The sequence below is a fragment of the Vicugna pacos genome, chromosome 6 (genome assembly GCF_048564905.1).
Source record: "Vicugna pacos chromosome 6, VicPac4, whole genome shotgun sequence".
Taxonomy (NCBI): domain Eukaryota; kingdom Metazoa; phylum Chordata; class Mammalia; order Artiodactyla; family Camelidae; genus Vicugna; species Vicugna pacos.
In genome coordinates this window covers 54,531,919-54,553,239 of record NC_132992.1, presented here as the reverse complement: position 1 = coordinate 54,553,239, position 21,321 = coordinate 54,531,919, and the positions used below count along the sequence as shown (strand labels likewise).

Here is a 21,321-nt window from a genome sequence, read left to right as displayed (position 1 = left end):
TGTTGATGAACTGCTCAGGTGAATTTTTCACTTCAGCTTTTGTGTTATTCAGTTCTATGGATTTCTGTTTTGTACTTTTTAAAATTCTCTATCTCTGTTGAAATTCTCATGCTTTGTTAAAATTGTTTATGCTTTGTTCTCTTGCTGGCGGTTAGCATCTTTATGACAGTTATTTTGAATGCTCTGTCAGGTAACTCATATAGCTCTGTTTCATTAGGGTTTCTGGATATTTATCTTACTTTGTTTGAAACATCTTTGTCTGATTCTTCATTTTTGACACTTTACACTAGAGTCTGTGCATTAGACAAAACAGGCACCTCTCATAATCTTCATGGAGTAGCCTTGTAAAGAAGGCCATCATAGATCAGCTTGTTCAGAGAGTCTAGGGGCTTCTAAAAACTCTTCCCCTTCCCAGGGAGTAGCAGAAAGCTTTAGTTCTAGTTTGCACACTCTGTGCTGAGTTGACGAAGGAGGGGAGATATGTTGTCTCCCAGTTCAAATTGCTGTCTCTATTCTTCTCTAGGTGGCTAGACTATACTGGACCCATTAGAGCTCTAAGACCAGCAAGACAGAAGCCTGACCTCTGGGAGCTCCCTAGGAAAAGCTGGGGTGCTGGATGTGTGAACTAACTCCTTGCCTCCTCTGGGAGAAGCTGCCCTCTTCCCAATTATATGGTGCTATGCTGGGGTCAGGGACTCTGATGAGAGTCTGTCCCAAATCTCACTACTGGTTTTGGGATTGTGGTTTTGTGTTCACTGGGTGCAGGAGCCTTTCAATTAGTTTCTGGATTTCTCACAAAGGGAATTTGTGAACTGTTGCATGTTTGTACAGGGATAGAGAGTCCATGGCTCCCTACTCCCCTACACCACCATCTTGCTGATGTCACCCTCAATATGGCTTTTACTTAACCCTATTGTTGACAGTTTCATTGTTGGTAGAATTTTAGGTTGCTGGTTATTTTCTCTCAGCATTTTGAAGATGTTTCACCATCTCATGGATTCTTTAGCTGTTAATAAAATTTCGACACTCAAACTGATTTTCATTCCTTTGTTGGTAATATCATCCTCTGTCTAGTTGTTTTAAAAATATTTTGTCTTTGGTATTTTGAGGTTTTACTCTGTGTTCATTTTCCTTTAACCTGTCTTGGATTTTTTTGACTCTCTGAATCTGAAATTTGGTATCTTTCATTGATTTGGGAAAACTCTGGGTCATTATTCTTGAGTAGTTTCTCTGAAATTCCAATTAAATATACATTGGAGCTGCTCATTATATTTTCATTCTCTCTTAATCTCTTGTTCATATTTTCTGTCTTTTATTTCCCTGGGCTATATTCTGGGTGAATTTTTCCCCTCAGATCTTCTAGCTTATTGATTTTTTTAAACTATTTAATCTGCTCAGTTCATTTCAGTTTCTGATTTTAATTGTATTTTTCATTTAAAAATGATTTATTTCCAAATACGCCTAGTAAATTTTGATTATTTCTTTATCATTTATCAGTATTATTTACTTTTTTAAATCAGACAAATGAATATTTCATACTATTTGATAATTCTGACATCTTCAGTCATTGCAGGTAAGAGTCCCTAGAGTGATTTTGAGTTCATGTTCCTTGGAATTTTATTCGTCAGGATTCTGGGCATAAAGTATACTCTCCACAGATTATTTGCATTTGCCTTTTCCAGGTGTGTGAGGTTACTACCAAGCAAGGATAATATTATACTACAATTTTCAGGTTGGGTTTTTTCCCTTCTCCAAAATCACAGAAGTGTGATTTCAGGCTTCAAACTTGTGTGAGAATAAGCTTGTTATATATTCTCAGGGAAGAAATTATCCCTCCTAATTTGTACCTCCTTCACCCAGAGCCAAAGCAGAGAAAAGCACAAATCCCATTATCAACCTCTGAGGACCTACTTATTTTTCCCCTAATTCATCCACTGGAGATGTCCATTTTGAGAATTCTAGCATTAAGCTAGAGAGGATGAGGTCTCTGATTAGACCTCATCACAAGTACTGCCTCCAATGTCACCTTTTCAGAACCCCAACACATTAAAATCCAGGCTTTAGGCTAGCAGAAAGCAGCTAACAAGTACTCTCAACCCCAAGACAAACATCTGTGTGGTACTTTATCATTTCATACTCACTTCTTCTTCTGTGGTTTCTTGCCTCTGAGGAGTTTCCTCACTTACCAGCTCAATCATTCAATGAAAGGGGTTAAATGCTCTCTGCAGCACTTTAAGGCATTTCTCTGAGTCTTTGTTCAGTCAGATGGCCCCAGTCTCTACTTCTATAAACTATGAGGTGAGGGTCATACAATGAGTATGAAAGAGGAAGAAGGAGTTTGCTGGACAGTGGAAAAGGTTTGAAATGGTGGAAAATGGGAAAGAAAGTTAAACAGTGAAACACTAAATAATAAACAGAATTAATGGTATTCAGAAAAATTCATAGGGAAAGATCACTTGACAAGAATTTATAGCCCCTGGGCTATAAGGTAGTCTCATTTCTGATACATATTAGCCATAAAACCTTGGATAAATCACATCCTGTTTATATCTACCTACTTCATACGGTTTTGCAGACAAGTGTTATGAAGTGCTTTGAAAATATTAAATCAGGTGGAATGTAAGGTACTGTAGTCTGTCTTTAGCTATAGAACTGTATCTCAAACTCTTGCCTCACCGGGGAATGGGGGGTGGGAAGGGACTAGGATTTCAAAATGTAGAAAAGATAAACAAGATTGTACTGTGTAGCACAGGGGAATATATACAGGATCTTGTAGTGGCTCACAGTGAAAGAAAATGTGACAATGAATGTATGTATGTTCATGTATAACTGAAAAAATTGTGCTCTACACTGGAATTTGACACAATATTGTAAAATGACTATAACTCAATAGAAGAAATGTTAAAAAAAAACTAAAAAAAATAAAAATAAAAAATAAAGTGATTATAAAACAAACAAACAAACAAACCCAAATCAAACTCTTACCTCACCAATGATCTTAGGAAAAATAGAATCAAGTTAATGAGTAAAGTAGTTTAGTGGATTTGGACAAAAACAATTTATAATCACAGTTACAGATTTAAAAAAATCCAACATGGAACAGAACCATGATTTTCAGTAAATAGTAAATGACATGATATGAAACTTACTTGTTTTGTAGATTTTTCTGTTTAATAGGATTTGCTGAACTTAAATTAGTAAAGCCCTAATTACTGTGGGCCATTTGCCATGATATAAAAATAGTTTTGCTAGGTAAAACTCTAATATATTAAAATGGCTTCATTGGTAAGATTTTACCTGTAGTGATCAAAATTAACTATCTAACCCAAGAAAATCTAAGAGAATCTCAGCATTCATATCATAGCCAGAAAACATAAAGATCCCAGAAAGTACACAAATAATTTACCTCATGTGTTCATCAAAATTAAGTTAACTCTTAAATTTTAGACGGCTAAATATTTTCAAGATTTTGGCCTTTTCAAGATTGTCATTCAAAAATATATTCACTGTTGTTCTATGAGATAAAAATATGAGAAAATAACTTCTTGTTCTTAAGGAGTTTCCATTTTAGGTGGTTAATATACTTTTGTGAGAAATCACAGAACATTGTAACAAAACCGAAGCACCTATAAGTTGAACATACCATTAATATTTGGAAGAACATATCCAACGTCAGGGACAATGATAGCATCTATGAATGTAAGAATTAAGATTCTGAATTTAATTTTCCTAGTTGTTTTGGCATTGTGATTTAGTCACTGCATTTTATCCTGATTAAGCAACTGGCACTCAGGTTACAAAATTGCAAGAAAAAATGTCAATATGAGTCTTAATGATGAACTCATTGACTTTGGCATGAATCACAATATACTCCAACTCTCATTTTAAGTCCTTTTACTTGTTCCAATGGTAGACAGCATGTCTTATCAGATAATCTGTTTTAAAGACTGAAATCTTCTTTGGTAAAAGTGCAGGAGTGTGAACCTTTCTCTGGTAAAGTACATGCTCTATTGGTCATGCCAGAAGAAGTTCAATAGGTGTTAGTAGATTAGCGTACAGGGCTCCCCCACCCCACCTATCTGCTTTTCAGGAGGTTAAGTATGGTAAGTCTAATTATTTCAGAAAGGGCTATTTCCCCTTATCTCAATTCCATTCAAGTGTAGTCAACAAAAGAAAAAAGTGGCTTAGGCAGTCTTAACTTTTTGAAAACTTATTTTTAGGAGAACCATTAAATGTGTTCAAAGTAGTAACGGTTGTTTCACTAATTTATTTTTATACTGCTCCATGGTTCTTTGTAACTAAGCCCCTAAAGTTAGAATGTTTTTAATTAGTGAGAAATGGATACAAAAAATACTTCAAAGAGGTCAAAAGTAAAATGAAATTGGCATTTAATATGCCAGTAAAGATAGAGTGATTTGGTAATCAAGAAGCACCAACTATTAAAACAGAAGGGCTTTTTGGTTTAAAAAAATCAAATGTTAGTGAGTTTTGTATTTGTCACTATGTAGTCTTTCCCTACCACTTTGCTATAATACAAAGAACTCACCAGGAAAGCTTCATTCATTCAGAATGATCAACAGACATGTGCTTCCATTTACATGGAATTGATATAAAAATTGGAATTCAAATACTTTAAAAAAAATAGACTCCTCTAGATTTTTTTCCAATGAATAAGGAAATGATTTCTGGATAAAACATCTCTCTTTAAACAGGTTGAAAATGTGTTAAGTATACTCATGTCTTAAAATTGTTAATTTTATTATAAAAAGACAAGGATAGATAACCTCCACTCTTTCTAGGAGACACTACAAAAAGGAAAAAGCTTTAGTCCGGCTTCTTCCCAAATTATGTTTTCCTAGGTTAACAGAATTTTATTGCTTTTTAAAAAGTACATCACACTAACAAGAGATCCATTTAACAGGAAAATTTTAGACATTCAAATTCTTCCTCATTAGCTTGGAATAACAGCAATAAAAGTCTGAAAACCTAACCTGGACATTGTGTAGTTTATGCTGTAGAAGTATACTTTTAGAATTCTGAGCTTAAAAAAAAGATGCTTTTTTTTTCTATTGTGATAGTGTTTAGTTACTTTGTGTTTACCTCGGGGTGAGAGGTATGACTGGAAGAGGGTACAAGGGGACCTTCTGGGGCACTGTAAATGCTATGTATCTTAATCTGGGTGGTGGCAATGAGTGTATGCACACGAAAAATTTCACCTAGCTGTACATTTAAGCTTTATGCACTTTATGGTACACATCATATTTCAAGAAAAATGTAAAAAGAGTGTTTAGCTACTTTATGAAATGTCCACAATAAATCATTAATATGATTTTATAAGTTACAATATATGGAGGAAAAGCAAGTTATCTGATTCTCATGGCATAAGGATTGCTAGTCACTTTCAGATAAATTAACTACATCTGAAGCTAGAGTAAAGCTTTAGTGATGAGATGTCACTGGTAGTCTATCAGAAATGGTGTCAGGAAGAATGCAATATATCAGTTTAACAATCAAGGATAGAAGCGTTATAACAGCTTGAACAACAACTAGAAGATCAGAACATCTTCAAATAAGTGACATGACTATGGCATGTTTATTTGATTTATCACCCATAATTTTTATTTCTGCTTCTTATTGTTTGGGTTTTTGTCAGTGCATTGCTTGGACTTCAAAATGAGGGGGAATTAAAGTTAAATCAGTTTTGTTACATATTTTGTTTTTGGTGTGGTAAAAAGCTGAAGTTATGAATGTGCTTTTAAAATTATGCATTCTACTTCCTACCTATTATGGGTGAAAAGAGTTGGTTTACACAGGAAATACAAACACTTAATCTGCCTCTCAACCCTTTTTTTTTTACTTTTATTCAGAAGTATGTTAATTCTCATCACCTCCAAAAGCCTTTGAGAGGATTAGCTGCATAGACCAATATTGTTCTATATTAGTCAGTATTAAGCATATGATGTCACCTTGTTTCCTCCCCTCCTCAGGCTTTTTTTTTGCGGGGGGGGAAGAGGTGTTTTGGGGGGGAGCAATTCTCGAAATTCCGTGGCTTAAACACCACTAGCTGACATACATGATTGACAACCTTACACTCCCAAACCTGTTTGAAATGGGTCAAATACCTAAGCGCTGCAGAACAATGCAATCCAACCAGCAATTCCTCATAAAAGAGAAAGGGGGTGTGATTAGGTTCCAGCTATTAAGCAAGTTATTGCAAAAACAGTTTGGTGGTTTTTGTTTCTGCAATAGGCACAGGTTAAGAGTATTTTCTCTCTTAATTAGCTCCGGAAAAAAAAGAGAGAGAGAGAGAGACTAAGCGGTAAGAGGAAGGATAAATAGCCCAAGCATGGAGCAACTGGGGCAAACACCACTCAGGGCTTTACCGAGGTCTTTATACTGACCCTCGGCATTGGTTATTGATAATTAACCCCGCCGGGGAACTATCGAACGGAATCTTTGTGAGGCTTATCGAGCCACAGGAAAAGAGATGCAGGAGGGAATATAAGCTTCTAATAAAAGAAACGCAGCAACAATAGCAGAGGAACAGCTCTGCCTGGTGACGTAATGGCTGGCAGCAGTCCAGCTTCAGCAGAGCTGCTGCTACCTCAGCATCCAACCTCTCTCAACACAGTCCAGCTTCGGCCGAGCTACTGGGGCTGCTACTTCTTGTGATGCCACTTTGTTGGTGCCACCGGCACCTTCCCTTAGGGGGCCGACAGCCGAACAAAGGCTGGTCCCGCTGTTTTAAGTTGTCGGAACACACACTCTCACTCACTCACCCCCAAGACCCTCAGTCACCGAGCCAATCGGCTGCTTAAGTTGAAGGCGAGAACCCCGGCGCACACTCCAGCCGTACCTCGGTTTCCCCAGGCTGCTCTCGAGTCCGCCGCTCCCTGCTCCCCCCACCCCCCTATCCCGCACCCGTCCTCAGCCCGACTGGATCGCGGCGGCCCCGCTCTCCCGCCCGGCCCCGCGTGCCGGTCCTCCCGCCTTACCTCCGCCAGGTAGAGGTTGAGGAGACAGAGCGTGGAGAACTGGAGACAGGAGGGGAAGCAGTAGAGCAGCCAGTGGGGGAAGAAGTGCAGGTGAGCGGGCGGCCGGAGCAGGGGCAGGGAGCCGCTGAGCGAGAAGGCGGCGGAGAAGAGGGTGGTCCTGAGCGCTGCCCACAGGAGACAGAGGAAGAGGCAAAGGCTCTGGTAACTCAGCCGCCGCTCGCGGTACAGAAGCAGCCGCCACAGCTGCAGGTAGGCAAAGGCGAAGAGAGCGGCGTAGAGCAGGGCGTGCAGGATGCTCAGCGCCAACTGCACCGAGCCTGGCACCGCGGCGCCTGAGGCGGCAGCGACTGCGCCTCCGCCTCCGCCGCCCCCGCCGGGCGTCGAGGGCTCGCGGCCGGCCGCCGGACCCGGCACGGTCACCCTCATGAGGGGACTGGGGGGCGAGAGAGAGAGCGCGGGAAGGAAGGGGCCGGACTCGGAGCCGCCGTCGAGGGGGAGAAGAATTTCCCCCTGACCCCCCACCCACCCCAACCTCCAGCCCCAGGAAACGCCGTGACAGAACCCGGAGCCCCGCGGAGAGCAGCCGCGGCTTCCCGGACCCCGCCTCCTCTCCCCGCCCCCCCGGGGGTCTCGGCTCCTCCTGCTGCGGCTCGCTCGGTAGCTGCAAAAAACAACTCTCGGCTGGAGACAATCAGCTGAGAAACCCGAGCATTTGAGGCGCTCGCTCCGCACCGTGGGCTCGCGCCGATTGGTCCAGGCGGGCACGCCCCCTGCGCGCCGCACTCGGAAGGCCACGGGCTGCAGGACCCGTCGCTCCAGGGCCCCAAGATCTGATTGGGCTTCCGCTTTACCCGCTTTCTCCCTCCCCTTCACTCCCCACCCACGCTGCCGATTGGCCCGGCAACTGCACCGCCCAAGCGCGCCGGCGGGCGGACTCGGTGGTCCCCTGTCACCGGGGCGGCTCTCGCTCCGCCCCCTGCGCATCCCATTGGCTGGAGAGGCCGCACGTAAGGCCCACGAGGAGAAGGAGGAGCCTCGCGGATGGTTTTTTGCCCAGCAGGCTGACTCCACCGAGCGGTGGAGGCTGCTGGCGCGGAGAATGGTGGCGTCGTGCCCTCGCAGGTAGGGGGAGCGGTTCGCGGCTGCACGGTAAGCGGGGCACGGTCCCGCCTTCTGCCTCTCCTTCGCATGGCGGGAACTGTCGGCTAGCAGTCCGCGCCCCGGGCCTCAGATCCTCTCTTAAGGTCTTGGGAGGTAGGTGGCAGCGCGGTTCCTGCAGGCGAGGAGCTGTGTTTTCTGCTTGCAGAGATGCATGCGAGGATTCAAACCAGAAGGCTCTCACCCAGCGAGGGCCGCACCGGCGAGCTTTGGAGTTTGGCTTAGAAGGGGCCTCACCTGGATCCTTCTTCGGGATGTTTTTCTTTTTTCTTTTTTCCCAGTGTTAGCGGCGAGTAAAACGTGAACCCTTTGTGGTGAGAGGGCAATGGAATGAGGGGAAGGCTGAACGCAAGCTCTAAGCAAAACCCCTTTTCTCCCTTGGAAAATGTCCCATAGGAAGAGTGGTATTGGAATGAGTTGGATGTCGAAGCGATCTCTGAGTAGGTGGAAGATGGGACTTGGAAACTTAGAAATTTGGAAAGATGCTGTGGACATAAGCTTAGGCAAAACGTAAGAAACATAATTGTAAGTCTTTGAGGTATGTCTGGAGAGGAAAAAGTTGAATAGTCTGTGCTCCTTAAATTCCACATGTATTCCCTTCAAGCCTTTGCCCCGCGTGTGGTGGATAGTGGCTATTTCTGGGGCTCAGGGAAGTACAAAACAAAGGCTGTATTATGTTACATACTGCTGTAAATAAATGAGGAGTAAATAGATCTCCCTACGTATACTGGACTGACGTCGTTTTGCTGAGTTTTTCTTCCCGATATTCCGTAATAAAGTGAACAAAGTCGCGCAAAATGATGGAATAATTTGTGGCACATCGCAAATTAAGTATCTCTTTGAAAGACTGCTGTGTTTATTGGTGCAGCCAAGATAGCCTTTCCTAATTCATCATTCTAAGAAGAGTGTTGCTACCCTCTTTGCTCGCTAAGTGATCCACTTGGGAACTTCAAAGTCTCTTGCACTCCACACTCTGGGACAGTAGCTCATCCAGGCACAAGATGCTGTGTGTTTTGGATTCTTTATAGATGTGCTGCAAACTATGATAGATGTTTAGGCCTGGCCCTACTATGTGGAAATCCCTCTGATCAAACATTCAGCTGAGCATGTTGTGCCTAGAGAAGAGTACAACTTGCTGTATGTAAGAAGTTAACAGGCCTAATCCAACATCAATGCTGTAAAGAAGGATCTCAGGTTTATTGGAATTTAAGGCGTTTGCCCCATGGATTCTTAGAGAATGTGGTTAGGGCAGTACACAATTCTGTTTGAAAGGAGACGAAGTGCTCCTGACCCCAGTGAGTTTACTGATTGCAGTATGTGCTTAAGTACATAAACTAAGCATAAACTCAGAGTTATGTGCTTTGGGGCACTTGTCAAAATCAGGAAAGCCTCTCTTCTCTGGCATGACCTATTTTTGTATCTTCCATAATCAATGAATCAGGTTATGAATAGATTTTCACCATGAAGTGGTTTTTCTTTTTTCCTACATGCTGTACCCAAAGTGAGAGTAAACAACATCTGGATAGTACTCATTCTAGTTTTAGATCTTTGCTTCTTGTGAGACTGTTTATTTCAGTGTCATATAGAGTCTGGATAGCTGCCTCTTTTTTCCTCCCCTTTTTGGGGGCATGTATATGGGGGTGGAGATAAAAGATTTTGCCCTAACTGCCTTGAGGGAACTCTAAAATGGAGAGATGTTGACTCCTTTTATTGCCTCTTTTAGATCTTAAATGATAAACTGTGATGAGATCTAATAAACATTTTTTTTGAGGCTAGTTCAGGGAGCAAGTTCTGTTCTTCAACAGCAGCATTAAATTGTAAGCTAATTTTTGAACTTTGTAAGCGTTAAATGCCCCATTTGTTCTAGAAAGTGTCTTTTCCCAGAGAATGATGCCCACAGATCTTGGTATAATTTGTTTAATGTTTGCTGTTGTTAACTTCCTCTCTTTTGTCGTCTTCTTTTCCTTTTTTTTTTAATGGAGGTATCGGGGATTGAATCCAGGACCTCCTGCATGCTAAGCATGTCCTCTACCACTGAGCTATACCCTACCCCCTCCTCTCTTTCTTGAAAGGGAAAGCCATTAGTTTTATGTTTAATTATAAGGGTAGGCAGAAAGAGGGAAATTAACCAAGGGTCTTCCTGAAAAGCTTACTCTCAGATAACCTCAAATTTGAAATGTGTCCAGATGCATATTGGTTAAATATTGTTCTGAGAGGGCTGATTACTCTAGCACAATGGTCTTTCAAACAGTTAAAAGCAGAAGAACTGTGTGCCACGTGTTATTATATATAGGACCCAGTCCCAAAATGAGATTGCTGTTGTAGATGAGGGCCACCCGCTACTCCACCTGCAGGGAGAGGCACATCCATCCCCTCCCCACACTAGCTGGAGGGTCAGTGTTTTTCTTTTGAAGCACTTCCTCCTCATTGCCCTTGGGGGCTTTTTCAGTATTCTGATGCTGAACAAAACAAACTTTTGTTGCCTTTAGCATTTTATTTGCAAGCTCTAGCCCTTTTGTCCTATAGCCTCACTGATCCATTCTTGCAGTGCTTGTCATCCTCCTGTATCTGCCCTTAGTTAAGTATCACATTTTTTCCCAGCTTTTAAATGACCAGTGCATACATACTTGTTTAGAGTTTAGGGATGAGCAAAAGTTAAATCTTGCATACTAACTCTGATTAGTGCTGCCAGGAGCATTATACTGAAGAAATGAGGGCTCCTTCCAGGCCCGAAGGGTAAGGATCTGCACTTGGTTGGTAAGTGTATGTGTGTAGTATTGGCAAACATTTGCCTGTGACTTCCATTTTCTTTTAGTATTGGCACCTGCTCTGGTAGCCGTCAGTTTCTCACTACAGTGAAATTGGGTCAGTTTCATGTGAATTCTTTGAAATATACTGCCTTATGATATGTATTTATATTTAAGTCACTCTTAGCTGTTACTAAAACAGTAGAGCTAGGTTGGATTATACTGTAATAACAACCCTAAATCTTCAGAGGTTTAAAACAACATTCCCTTTATGTTTACGCTGAATAGGCTGGGAGCATTGCCCCATGCTGTCCGCTTTCTGAGACTTGGCTCAACAGAGAAAGCCTCAGTTTGAGTGTTTTTAATCATCATAGCAGAGAAAAAGTGTCTCATGCTTCGTACACACATGCATTGACTCTTGAAAGCTTCCAGAAAGTTACAAATGTCACTTCGTACATTTCATTGGCCAAATCAATTCATGGCCATACCTAACTCAAGGAAGTGGGGACGTATAGTTTTAACATGTGTAGAGAACTAGAAACATTTGGACAGTACACCCTTTTTGTCAACAGATATTCTACTTCCTTTATGTAGTTCATCCTTGGCCCTTCCCAATGGAGATAACCCCTAAATCCCATGCAGTCAATGTGTCAAGCTCAGTCTGGGATCTGTGAGTAATGCCCACTCGCTGTAATTTCTGTTAATCTCCTTCAGTCTGGACATTATAAATTATTGTCTCCATACCCTGTTGAATACATAGAGTAGTGTAGGGACAGATAACTATAATAAGTGTTCCCATTTGGAGGGAAGAAGAATGGAAGACATAGACCAGCCTCTGGACTGGAGCAATTTTGGAATCTTGCTGGGCAGGTGTTGCTGGGGCTCAGGTTGTGTTCCCTGGCTTCTCTTGGTCAGTGCTTCTCAAACTGTTAGGAATGAACAGTTTTTTTTCCCCTTTGATTCCAGTCTACTTTTAATTTTTGTTAAACGCAATAAAAATGAATTGTAAGAAAAGTAAAATGAAAAAAACATATCAAATGACTATCCCAATTTAAAAATAGTTAGACTCAACAGACATAAAATTACTGTGGGAAATTGCTATAAAAGCTTCTAAACATTTACACTCAATTTCTGTGTTTATCTCATTATTGCAGACCAGTAACAAACAGTTCTATTCCAGTACATGCCCTAGAGCATAGTTCTCTGTGGTCCTTGGCTTTGCCCTGCAAGAGGTCCTTCCATTTTCACTATCCTTGACCACATCTGATGTGGGCTTTGGAGAATATGGCCTCTTTCCATGGCTGAGCAGTTTTGAAGGCTTGCTTCCTGACCCTACAAGGGTGGGGGCTCAAGGATTTTTTTCAGTTTTGAACAGCTAGTCTCTTGAATGGTGGTTCCTCTTTGAGTACCTTTCTTTTCCTCATTAAATACAGTCAACAGCAGCTATCACACAGTATTCATTTTCTCTCTTCCAGCCTCTTCTCTTAGGGACATAAATAAGTTCTTTAGCTGCGTGAACCTAGGTACATGCTCATAAATTCATGTACTTGTCACCTCCACATTATTGTAGCGACAGTTTCATCAACAGTTTTGTCTTTCTTTAATATGGATCATTTGTCGAGCTCATGTCTCTATAAGTTTCCTTGAAGAGTTTCCTTGAGTAGCCCCAGAACAGTTTCCCTGCTGCTTGGCCCCTGAGCCAGTACTCAGGGTTCTTGTTAAGGCAGCACCTCCCTTCCCCTTTGTGGACCAGTGAAGATAAACTAGATAATGCCACAATAATAACCCCTCAATCTCAGTGGTTTAAGACAGCAGGGTTTGTTTCTTCCTATGTCACATGCTCATTGCCTATCAGCTGGGGGTTCCCTGGGCTGCGCTCGTTCTGGGAAGCATGCTGACAAACAGCCACTATCTGTGTTTTCAATGGCTGTGACAGAAGGAAAAAAAGTCCAGTATATCACACAGTAGCTCTTAAATCCTTGCCCGAGACGGGCCACTTTGGCTCACATTTTATTGGCTCGAAGAAGTCACGGGTTGACCTCAAACATGACTAGCGGTGGGAAGTGCAGGAGCTGAGTGTGATCCTGGTTATACCTGCTGGGAGGACTGGACCCGTGTACCCCGTGCTGCTGAACCAAGGAGGCAAGGCTCCAGTTCTCCAAAGGGACTCATCCTCTGTTACATTTAAATTTGAAGCATTAAGTATTGTTTTTTTTTTTACATTTCTAATTACCAGGGGGAGAATGTTACCAAGTTCCCTCTGTTTCTTGTTTCTCTACTCTGTTCTCACTAGGTGTTCTCTTTCCCCAGTGTTTCCCATCCACATTTGCCTTCTCTTTAAAGTTCTTTTTATGAGGAGACCATGTCACTGAGCAAAAGCACTTCATTTACCATGCAGGTGACATGAACACTCTTCTTTCACCCCACGGGGGCAGATTGGGTTAATATGAGTAGTAGCTATGGAAAATATAATTACATACAAGTAATAATTTTTCTTTTCAAATCAAAGTGAAAAGGTAAACTGTTTAACAGAGTCAGATAGTTCTAGAAGGCTTCAAAAATACCCTTGTTATCTTACCCCCTTCAGTTTCTTGTTCCTTAGAGGCAGTTACTTTCAGCAGCTCACGATTCCTTTTGGCCTTATCTTCCCATTTCCAATAAACTTGGCTTTTAGTCTTGTGAAAAATGAAGATTTAATTCTGTTTTATACCTTTTCCCACCCTGACTACATGCTCCCTTACTTTCTATCTCCCCATCCTCTCAGCTCTGGTTGTCATGGATCTGGTTAAATCATTATTCTGTGTTTATCTTATGATAATGTAAGCTCTGTTTACAGCTGACCTGTGCAGTATTCTCTGCTTTAAGTAATTTGTAAAATAATCAGACTTACCAGAAAGATGGAGCAAACTGCAAAGTTTACTACTGAGTACCTGTCTCTGAATAATCACCGACATCTCTAATTGATGAAATGCATAGTACTTTCACATGTATAATCTAATCTGTCCAGCGAGATGGATGTGGGAGAGTATTCAAGCATCCCAAGTGTGGTTAGACCTTGTGTTGCTACCAAATACATTCCAGGGGAAAAGAATATGTTAACGGTAATGTCCGATTTAGTGTTTGAATGATTGAATTGTAGCCACAAGCCCAGGAAGAATGACATTTTATGCTTGAATCTCATTTGTGCTTTTACTTAAATGTTTAACCTTTTAATTAGGTTGGGGTTATTTCATATAGTAACAAATGTTATATAGTTATTCTTTTGACCTCAGGATGCATGCATCCCCCCCTCAGAATATAAAGAAAATATTGGATGACACATTTTATACCATTTTCATTAATATAAAGTGGCTTTAAAATATGCTACTTTAAAATGGCTTTAAAGTATAATATTTTAATGTCAAGGATACCTCTTAATTATATCATTAAAATTACTTTTTATATACCTCTCACAGTCCTCACTCCTCATTCTGCTTGACTTTTTGAACTCTTGGCTCATTATTAAAAATTGATGGCAAATTTGTTCACTGTTTGATATAAACTAGCTCTAGTGAAAAGAATTATTAGGAAGTAATCGATGAGTAATTAGCTCCTTTTTTTTTAAGCAATACCTGTTCCTTAAGGAGAGGTGTTCATGTGCTTATTGATAATATTGAAAGATCAAAGTATATAGACCTTCAACTTACCAAATCTATTGTAAGTTGACGAGTAAGTTGTTTCTTATTACCCCTGAAATGTTAAATTGAAAAGTAAATGGTCTTCATTACCATTGAGATGGTACATGTCTAATTTAGTATGAGTTTTTCCTACATTTTTCATTAATTATTTCATTTTTACTGAAAAATTCCACCCTTATCCTTATGAGTAAATTTTTCCTGTCTCCTGTTTTGACATAGTGATCTTTTGTTTAAAAGATAGGGGTCTATCTGAAATTAAAAAACATTAAAACAAAATTCTCACCTATACCTGTGGGTATATCTTTACCTTCCAGAAGTGTGATGTTTTCATGCTATACTAATTTCCCTAACTTATTTTCTTTTAAATGTAGTTAATATATATCATCAGTAGAAAAGCTTCCTGAAAGAAGAAATTGTTCAAAAGAAATTTGCAAGTAGCCAAGTATAAGACAGAGAATTGACAGCAGATGCAGAGGACAGCATGGAAGTAGGTACAGCCTGAAGGACGGTGAGAGGAGGGTGTCTAGAACAATTCTAAGCTCAGGACATAGAACTGAATGAAAATATGAGTTGAAGACACTTGACTTTCTAAACCGTATAAATAAAGCTAAGTTGTCAGCATTACCAGAATGTGTGTTTAGAAGGAATGTTCTTAAGTAGCTTTAATAGATATCTTCTAGGAGATTTAAAGTAAAAAGAAGGTAAATACAGTAGACGTATATTTTGGATCTCATTCCTATGTTAGTGGTTTTAATTGCTATTTGAATATTAGTTGTATACCCACTCTAAATAGAGAAAGATAAATGCCCAATTTAAAAAATGTTTTGGACAATGTTTGAGAATTAATTTTAGAATTCTTAAAAATGACAGCTCAACATACACCAATAAATAAACTTAAGATTCTTAGTATTGCATTTTCTAGATATCTTTGATATCTTTTGCAAGTATCAAAAATTAATACTATTATCAAATCAATGTCATTATATATCATCCCCTCTCAAATTTTTATTAGAAGGAAATAGTAAGGTACTAGCAAAATCAGATACGTAAGTAATGCCTTATGTTATTCTTTTTGCAGGTTTTACTTCATTCACTTATTTAACAAATTTGTTCAGAAAAACTTTGTTGAACACCTATTCTTGCCAGGGATTGTTCTAGGCAACGGAACATAGCGGTGAACAAAATAGACAAAATCTCCTGCCTGTATGCAGCTACAACTATGATGTCTTCCAGTTTCAATGTATTTAGAGTTGGCATCTCTTTTGTCATGATGTGCATTTTTTATAAGTCAGCAGTAGACGCTCTACCAGAACTGAGTCCTCAGAAATTTTTCAGTATATTGCAACCAGGAAAAGCCACCTTAGCTTATTTTTGTCAAGCTGGTAAGTATTTTTTGTATTGTAGTATGATTTTTGTGATGTTCCTATCAGTATACTCAGTGGGAACTTATTATCAGGATTAATAATATATGCTAGAAGGCTGCCTGGGTTTGAATCCTTACTTTGCCACTTGATCTGCTGTGTGACCTTGGCCAAATCACTTAGCCCCTCCTTGTATCTTTTTTGTCATCCATAATAAGGAAATAGTGTGTACTTTATAAATTTTTTGTGAGGATTAAATGACTTTACTCATGTGTCTAGTCCATAGTAAATACTAGATAAGAATTAGCTGTTAATATAATAACATCTGAAATTCATCTAATCATTTTTAAAAGTATACTTTTTGATATTTTTAGCATGTGAATATTTTAAGTGTTTTAAAACTTTAAATATAGTATTTGAAGTGCTTTAATAATCTGCTTTAGCTATAGCATTAATTACACTGAATTAATATAACTGTTGAACATAACTAATCATTGTAATGGTTTCATTTAAGTTTTCATGCCTTAAAAAATAGTATTCTTAGAATTAGTGAGTTGAATTCACATTTTTGTTGGCTCCCTTATTATAGTCATGATTTGAAAATGGCATTTTAAAATCATTTTGAAAGTTTCATGCATCTGTACATGTGTGTTGTGTATGTAGTATTAAACTTGGATAAATAATGCCAAACGCTCCATTTAAATTAAACATTTATTTGTTCAATTCATGTTTTAGAAAGCTTTTAAGGTCCATTACAAAGTGAAAGTATGTCATGATAAAAGCATTACAAATAAGGATAGTGAGGCAGCAGGGAATAAGGGTGCAAACATATGTCACTAGGTTTGTTTAGTCGCTTGATTATTTGTTGTTGCATACTATTTGGGCAAACTAATATAGTTGCTTCAGCTAAAAACTTGGGCTTTAATTTTAAAAATTCATCTTTCCTAAGGGTCAAGTCATAAAACATTCATAAAACATTTCTTATTTTAGATTCTCCAAGTACCTCTGTGTTTCTTGAAGAACTGAATGAGGCTGTAAAACCTCTCCAGGACTATGGAATTTCAGTGGCAAAGGTAGAAAAATATTTGTGTCGATAGATTAGTGACAAACATTTTACAACTATATGACCTAAGTTGAGTGTCTAAAAATACTGTGTTGTTTCACATCTTTTTCCAAACTGGAAAAACTTTTTTTTAACCTATTTTTTTTCATAAGAATAAATAGAAGTAGAGATAGTTCCAGACTGTTGTATAATTAGTACATATCGAGGGGGAAAAAGGCTATTTAAAATTCTTTAGTTTAAAACTTTATTTTGTAAACCATTCTATTGGTGTCATTTTTCAATCTTACATTTAGGCTTTTTTTTTTTTTTGCCTGACAAATCTATAACAATTCAACTATTCACAATTCAACTATTTAAAAAATTTCTATTAGCACAAACTGAGGTAACCAAAATTGAGGTAATTGAAGTATTTTTTTTCTTTTCTATTCTTCTAAGTCTTTATAATCCATTATGTTGTGGTTTCTCATACTTAGAGAAATGTTAAAATGACCTAATTTGATATTTCATATTTATTTTTTTTTCCAAAAAGTGTTCAGATGTGCCCTGGAGTATTATGGCAAATGTCTACATGCACCGTGGGTTAGATAGCTACGTAAGCCTTTCATTTAGTTTAAACTTAGTGACTATTAAATTCTTTCTGATTAGTCTCTACCTGACTCTGTGTACATTTATTCTTTCTTAGTTCATTAGCCTTCCTCCCTTGAGAGATGCCTGCTGTCCCTCTTGGTCCCTGCAGCTAGAGTTCCCTGGGCAGGAAGCACAGAAAAGTTAACTAACTGTGACCTGTAGGGGGAAACTGGTCACTTTTGGCACAGAACACTTCTGATACCAAGTGTGTGCGTTTCCCACACCAACTGTGACACTAAGAACCCAGAGTTAGCACAGACCCCACCAATTAAGTCCTGTGAGACTGCCTCTCCTTCTGGACGCCAGTCACAGGAGTGGGTCCCCAGGTTTCCTTCTACTTCTGTGGGACTTGGCTGCACACGGGGGCTCTCAGAACCCCTCCTCAGGCTCCATAATGTTCTCTAATAGCTCACAGAACTCCGGGAAAGACTTTACTTACTATTGCTGGCTTCTTAAAAAGACTATGTCTCAGGAACAGCCAAATGGAAGAGATGCCCAGGGCAGGGTCTGGAAGAGTCTCAAGAGCAGGAGTTTCTATCCTCGTGCAGTTTGGGGGGTGTCCTCCTCCTGGTACTTGGGTGTGTTTACTGTGAACTCTCCATACCCTGTTGTTTACGTATTTATGGAGGTTCCATTATGTAGGCATGATTGATCAAATCATTGGCCACTGGTGTTTAACTCCATCTCCAGCCCTAAGGATTGGAGGAAGGTGCTGAAAGTTCCAACTCTCTAATCTTGCCTTTGCCTTACTGGCAACCAGCCCACATCCTGAGGCTGTCTACAGGCCCCCAGCCATCAGTCCTCTCGTTAGGATAGAAACAGACCCTCATCACTCCCGAAGATTCCAATTTGGGGTAAAGACCAAATATTAGAACAAAAGATACTCCTAGCACTCCTGTCAATTCAGGATATCACAGAGTTTTAGGAGCTCTGTGTCAGGAACGAGGGGTGGAGACCAACTGTATCAATGTATTTCCTAGTATGTCACGGGTTACAGACCTTGAGAAAATCTTTTTTTTTTTTAATGTCAATTCTGTTTGTATAGAGGCCTCTGTTAACTCTGAGCAACTGCTTATACTCTAGAATGATAATGGCTCTTATCTCTGAGGACGTCTGAATAAAATTTTAAACTGAAATTTAGAAATGAAATAGTCAGTTGGTATGACACTCAAAAGGGGTAATCATGCTATTTATCTAGTAATGAGTAAACAACTAGTAACTGTGAGTCTAGTAATTGAAGTAGAGTATTAAGGTTCATCCCAGGGGTCAAATTGGGAACTACGAGTTCCTAAAGCTTTTACAGTTGAGGTCGAAGCTATGTGGATAGCAGACTGTGGTGGGACAGACCTGTACTGAGCACCTGGCTCTGCCCCTGGTACCTAGTAGATACTTAGTACTGTTGATGAGATTGAAATGGACTTACTATATTTAGTCTTTTATTGGATAGAAAGATAACCAAGACCCAGTCTCTTTCTTTGGAGAGTATATTTCTGAAATAGGGGGGCTAAAACATATTCACAGACCATTTTAATAAGAGATAAAGGAAAGAAATCTTACAAGATTGTCAGGGTGGAAGGTCACATACGATATTGGGAAAGACTTCACAAAAAGTAGCATTTTGAGATTGTCTTCAGAAGTCAAGATTTCAGGAGGCAGAGGCAGGTGAAGAAAACACTGAAATACAAATGGATGAAATGTTCCAGGTAAGGAAAAGGCTGGGAACAGTAAAGAGACCCAATTTATGCCATTTAGAAATGTGTCTTAATATGAAGGCTTTAGGAATCTGCAAGGTAACTGAAGGAAAAAGATGTATCTTTGAGAGTAATAACCAGAAGAAAGCTGGTATGCTTATATTACTCTATCATTTTTTAGACCTTAAAAAACCTCTGCATCATCCTTTCTATCATAACGAACCCATCAATAAGCCCTTCAGGTTCTACTATCAAAACTTTCCAAATCTGACCACTTCCTGTACCTTCACTTTTATCCTTTCCTTGTCCAAACCACCATCACTTCTCCTCTGGAAAACCACAATAGCTCCTCCTAGTACTTGGCCTTCCTCCTTTCGCTTTTGTCTCACCAAACCCTTCTCCACATATAAGTCAGAAGTGTCAGATCTCACTGCTACCCCCCTCAGAAAGGCTTCCTGTTACAGCTCTGATGAAATCGAAACTCCTCATTCTTTGGACACTGGCTTCCTCTAGTCTCATTTTCTGTTCCTCCACTTTGCTCAGTTTGTTCCCAACACGTGCTGGTCATCTTTTTGTTACTTGAACCTGCTAAATGTGTATTTCCACAAAGCCTTTACAGGTGTTTTCCCCTCTGCTTAGAATTCATCTCTTCCACATACTTACATATTTGTACGCATCACTTCATCACTTCAGTTCTTTGAGCAGTTACTCAACTACTGCAAATGTCACCTCCTTAGTGAAGCCTTCTTTGATTACTTATCTAGAAATATCCTATCATACACTATCTTAATTTTTTTTTCCTTCATAGCACTTAACATTACATACTAATTCATTTTTAAATGGTCTCTCTCTACTTTCAGAATGTAAGTTCTAAAGATAAAGATTTTAATTTGGAACTTAACTGTACTCTAAGGGATGAGAACAGGGACTAACATATGGTAGGTGTTCAAATACGTGTTGAATGGATGAATGGATAAATCTATTGTCATAATACCAACTATACCCTATGCTCTGACTTTTAAAAATTCTTTAAAAATTATATACACTAAAATTCACTCTTTTTGATTAAGACTGTACTCTGATTTTTAATTCTGATTCTCTATTCCTCATCTCTTTTCTGAGTATCAGTTCTCCTTTTGTAGCTTTTTAACAAAGAAATGTAGCTTTCCCAGTTGTCACGCTTCTTCCTCAAACTGTTAAAATTTACTGGAAAAACAGGAAAAAAGTGTCTTTAAAAAAACCCCCAAAACTTAACAAAGTGTAAAACAAAATACTGTTCTTCCAGCCTTACTGTTGGTAAGTTATGTTGGTGGCTCATCTAAAAACGTCTTCATCCTCTCTTTCCTTCCCTCCTCCGTCCCGTGCTGCATATTACATGCTCGGTCTTCGCCCGAGCTTTACTTACTGTATTTGTGAAAAATCTCTTGAATCTCTTCTGTCCTTTTCTGCTTGACTTCAAGTGCCAGTCATCCCGACCTGTAGTGAGGTGACACTCTGTTAACCTGCTCCTTGCCTTTGTGCTCTCATGCCTTCCATTTTATCTTCATGTTGCTGCCAGGATTGGCCTTATGATTTTCTGAGTCCTGATTATACGCTGTCGAGGGCTGTTGTGGCTGCTCTGACATCATCAGGGCCTCAGGCTCATTCTTTCTGTTGCACTCTTCTTACAAGGGTTCCTTTTTTGAAGATGCCTTATGGTCCGTGATGACTGCTGGTGCCTACCTGTCTTGTCTGTGTCTTTGTTGGGAAGAAGTGGAAAGAGCAAGCGTATCAGTCAATCCCCTTTTAAAATCCTCCTGGGAATCCCAACCCAGTGACTTACCCTGACATCACTTAGCCATCCTTAGCTACTGGGGGAGTCTGGAACAGTCTTTTAGTGGGGCGCTTGCTTTTAGCAAAGTTCTGTTAGTGAAGCAAAAGGGGAGGAGGATGGATTTTGGGTAAGAAACCAGCAGTATCTGCCATACCAGCTACTGAGATGCTTTCACGGTCCCAACTTACC

At 39.8% G+C, this 21,321-nt stretch overlaps 2 protein-coding genes across 5 annotated transcripts in view; one reads left to right on the top strand and one right to left on the bottom strand.

Annotated features, from left to right (window-relative positions):
* Positions 1 to 7,727, bottom strand: part of GPR137C (G protein-coupled receptor 137C) — a 53,733-nt gene extending 46,006 nt beyond the window's left edge. Inside the window, exon 1 of the mRNA XM_072963968.1 lies at positions 6,996 to 7,727. Within this exon, the coding sequence (XP_072820069.1) occupies positions 6,996 to 7,421 (426 nt within the window). The 5' untranslated portion in view covers positions 7,422 to 7,727. The remainder of the gene's footprint in view (positions 1 to 6,995) is intronic.
* Positions 7,728 to 7,986: 259 nt separating this feature from the next.
* The window catches only part of TXNDC16 (thioredoxin domain containing 16), a 77,379-nt gene continuing 64,044 nt past the window's right edge, over positions 7,987 to 21,321 (top strand). Inside the window, exons 1-4 of one of the 4 annotated variants that reach the window (XM_072963071.1) lie at positions 7,987 to 8,117; positions 14,949 to 15,064; positions 15,656 to 15,959; positions 16,929 to 17,011. In XM_072963071.1, coding sequence (XP_072819172.1) covers positions 15,797 to 15,959; positions 16,929 to 17,011 — 246 coding nt within the window. In that variant the 5' untranslated portion in view covers positions 7,987 to 8,117; positions 14,949 to 15,064; positions 15,656 to 15,796. Of the gene's footprint in view, positions 8,250 to 14,948; positions 15,069 to 15,655; positions 15,960 to 16,928; positions 17,012 to 21,321 lie in introns of all 4 variants that reach the window. The other 3 variants (XM_072963074.1, XM_072963072.1, XM_072963073.1) reach the window with 3 other exon arrangements.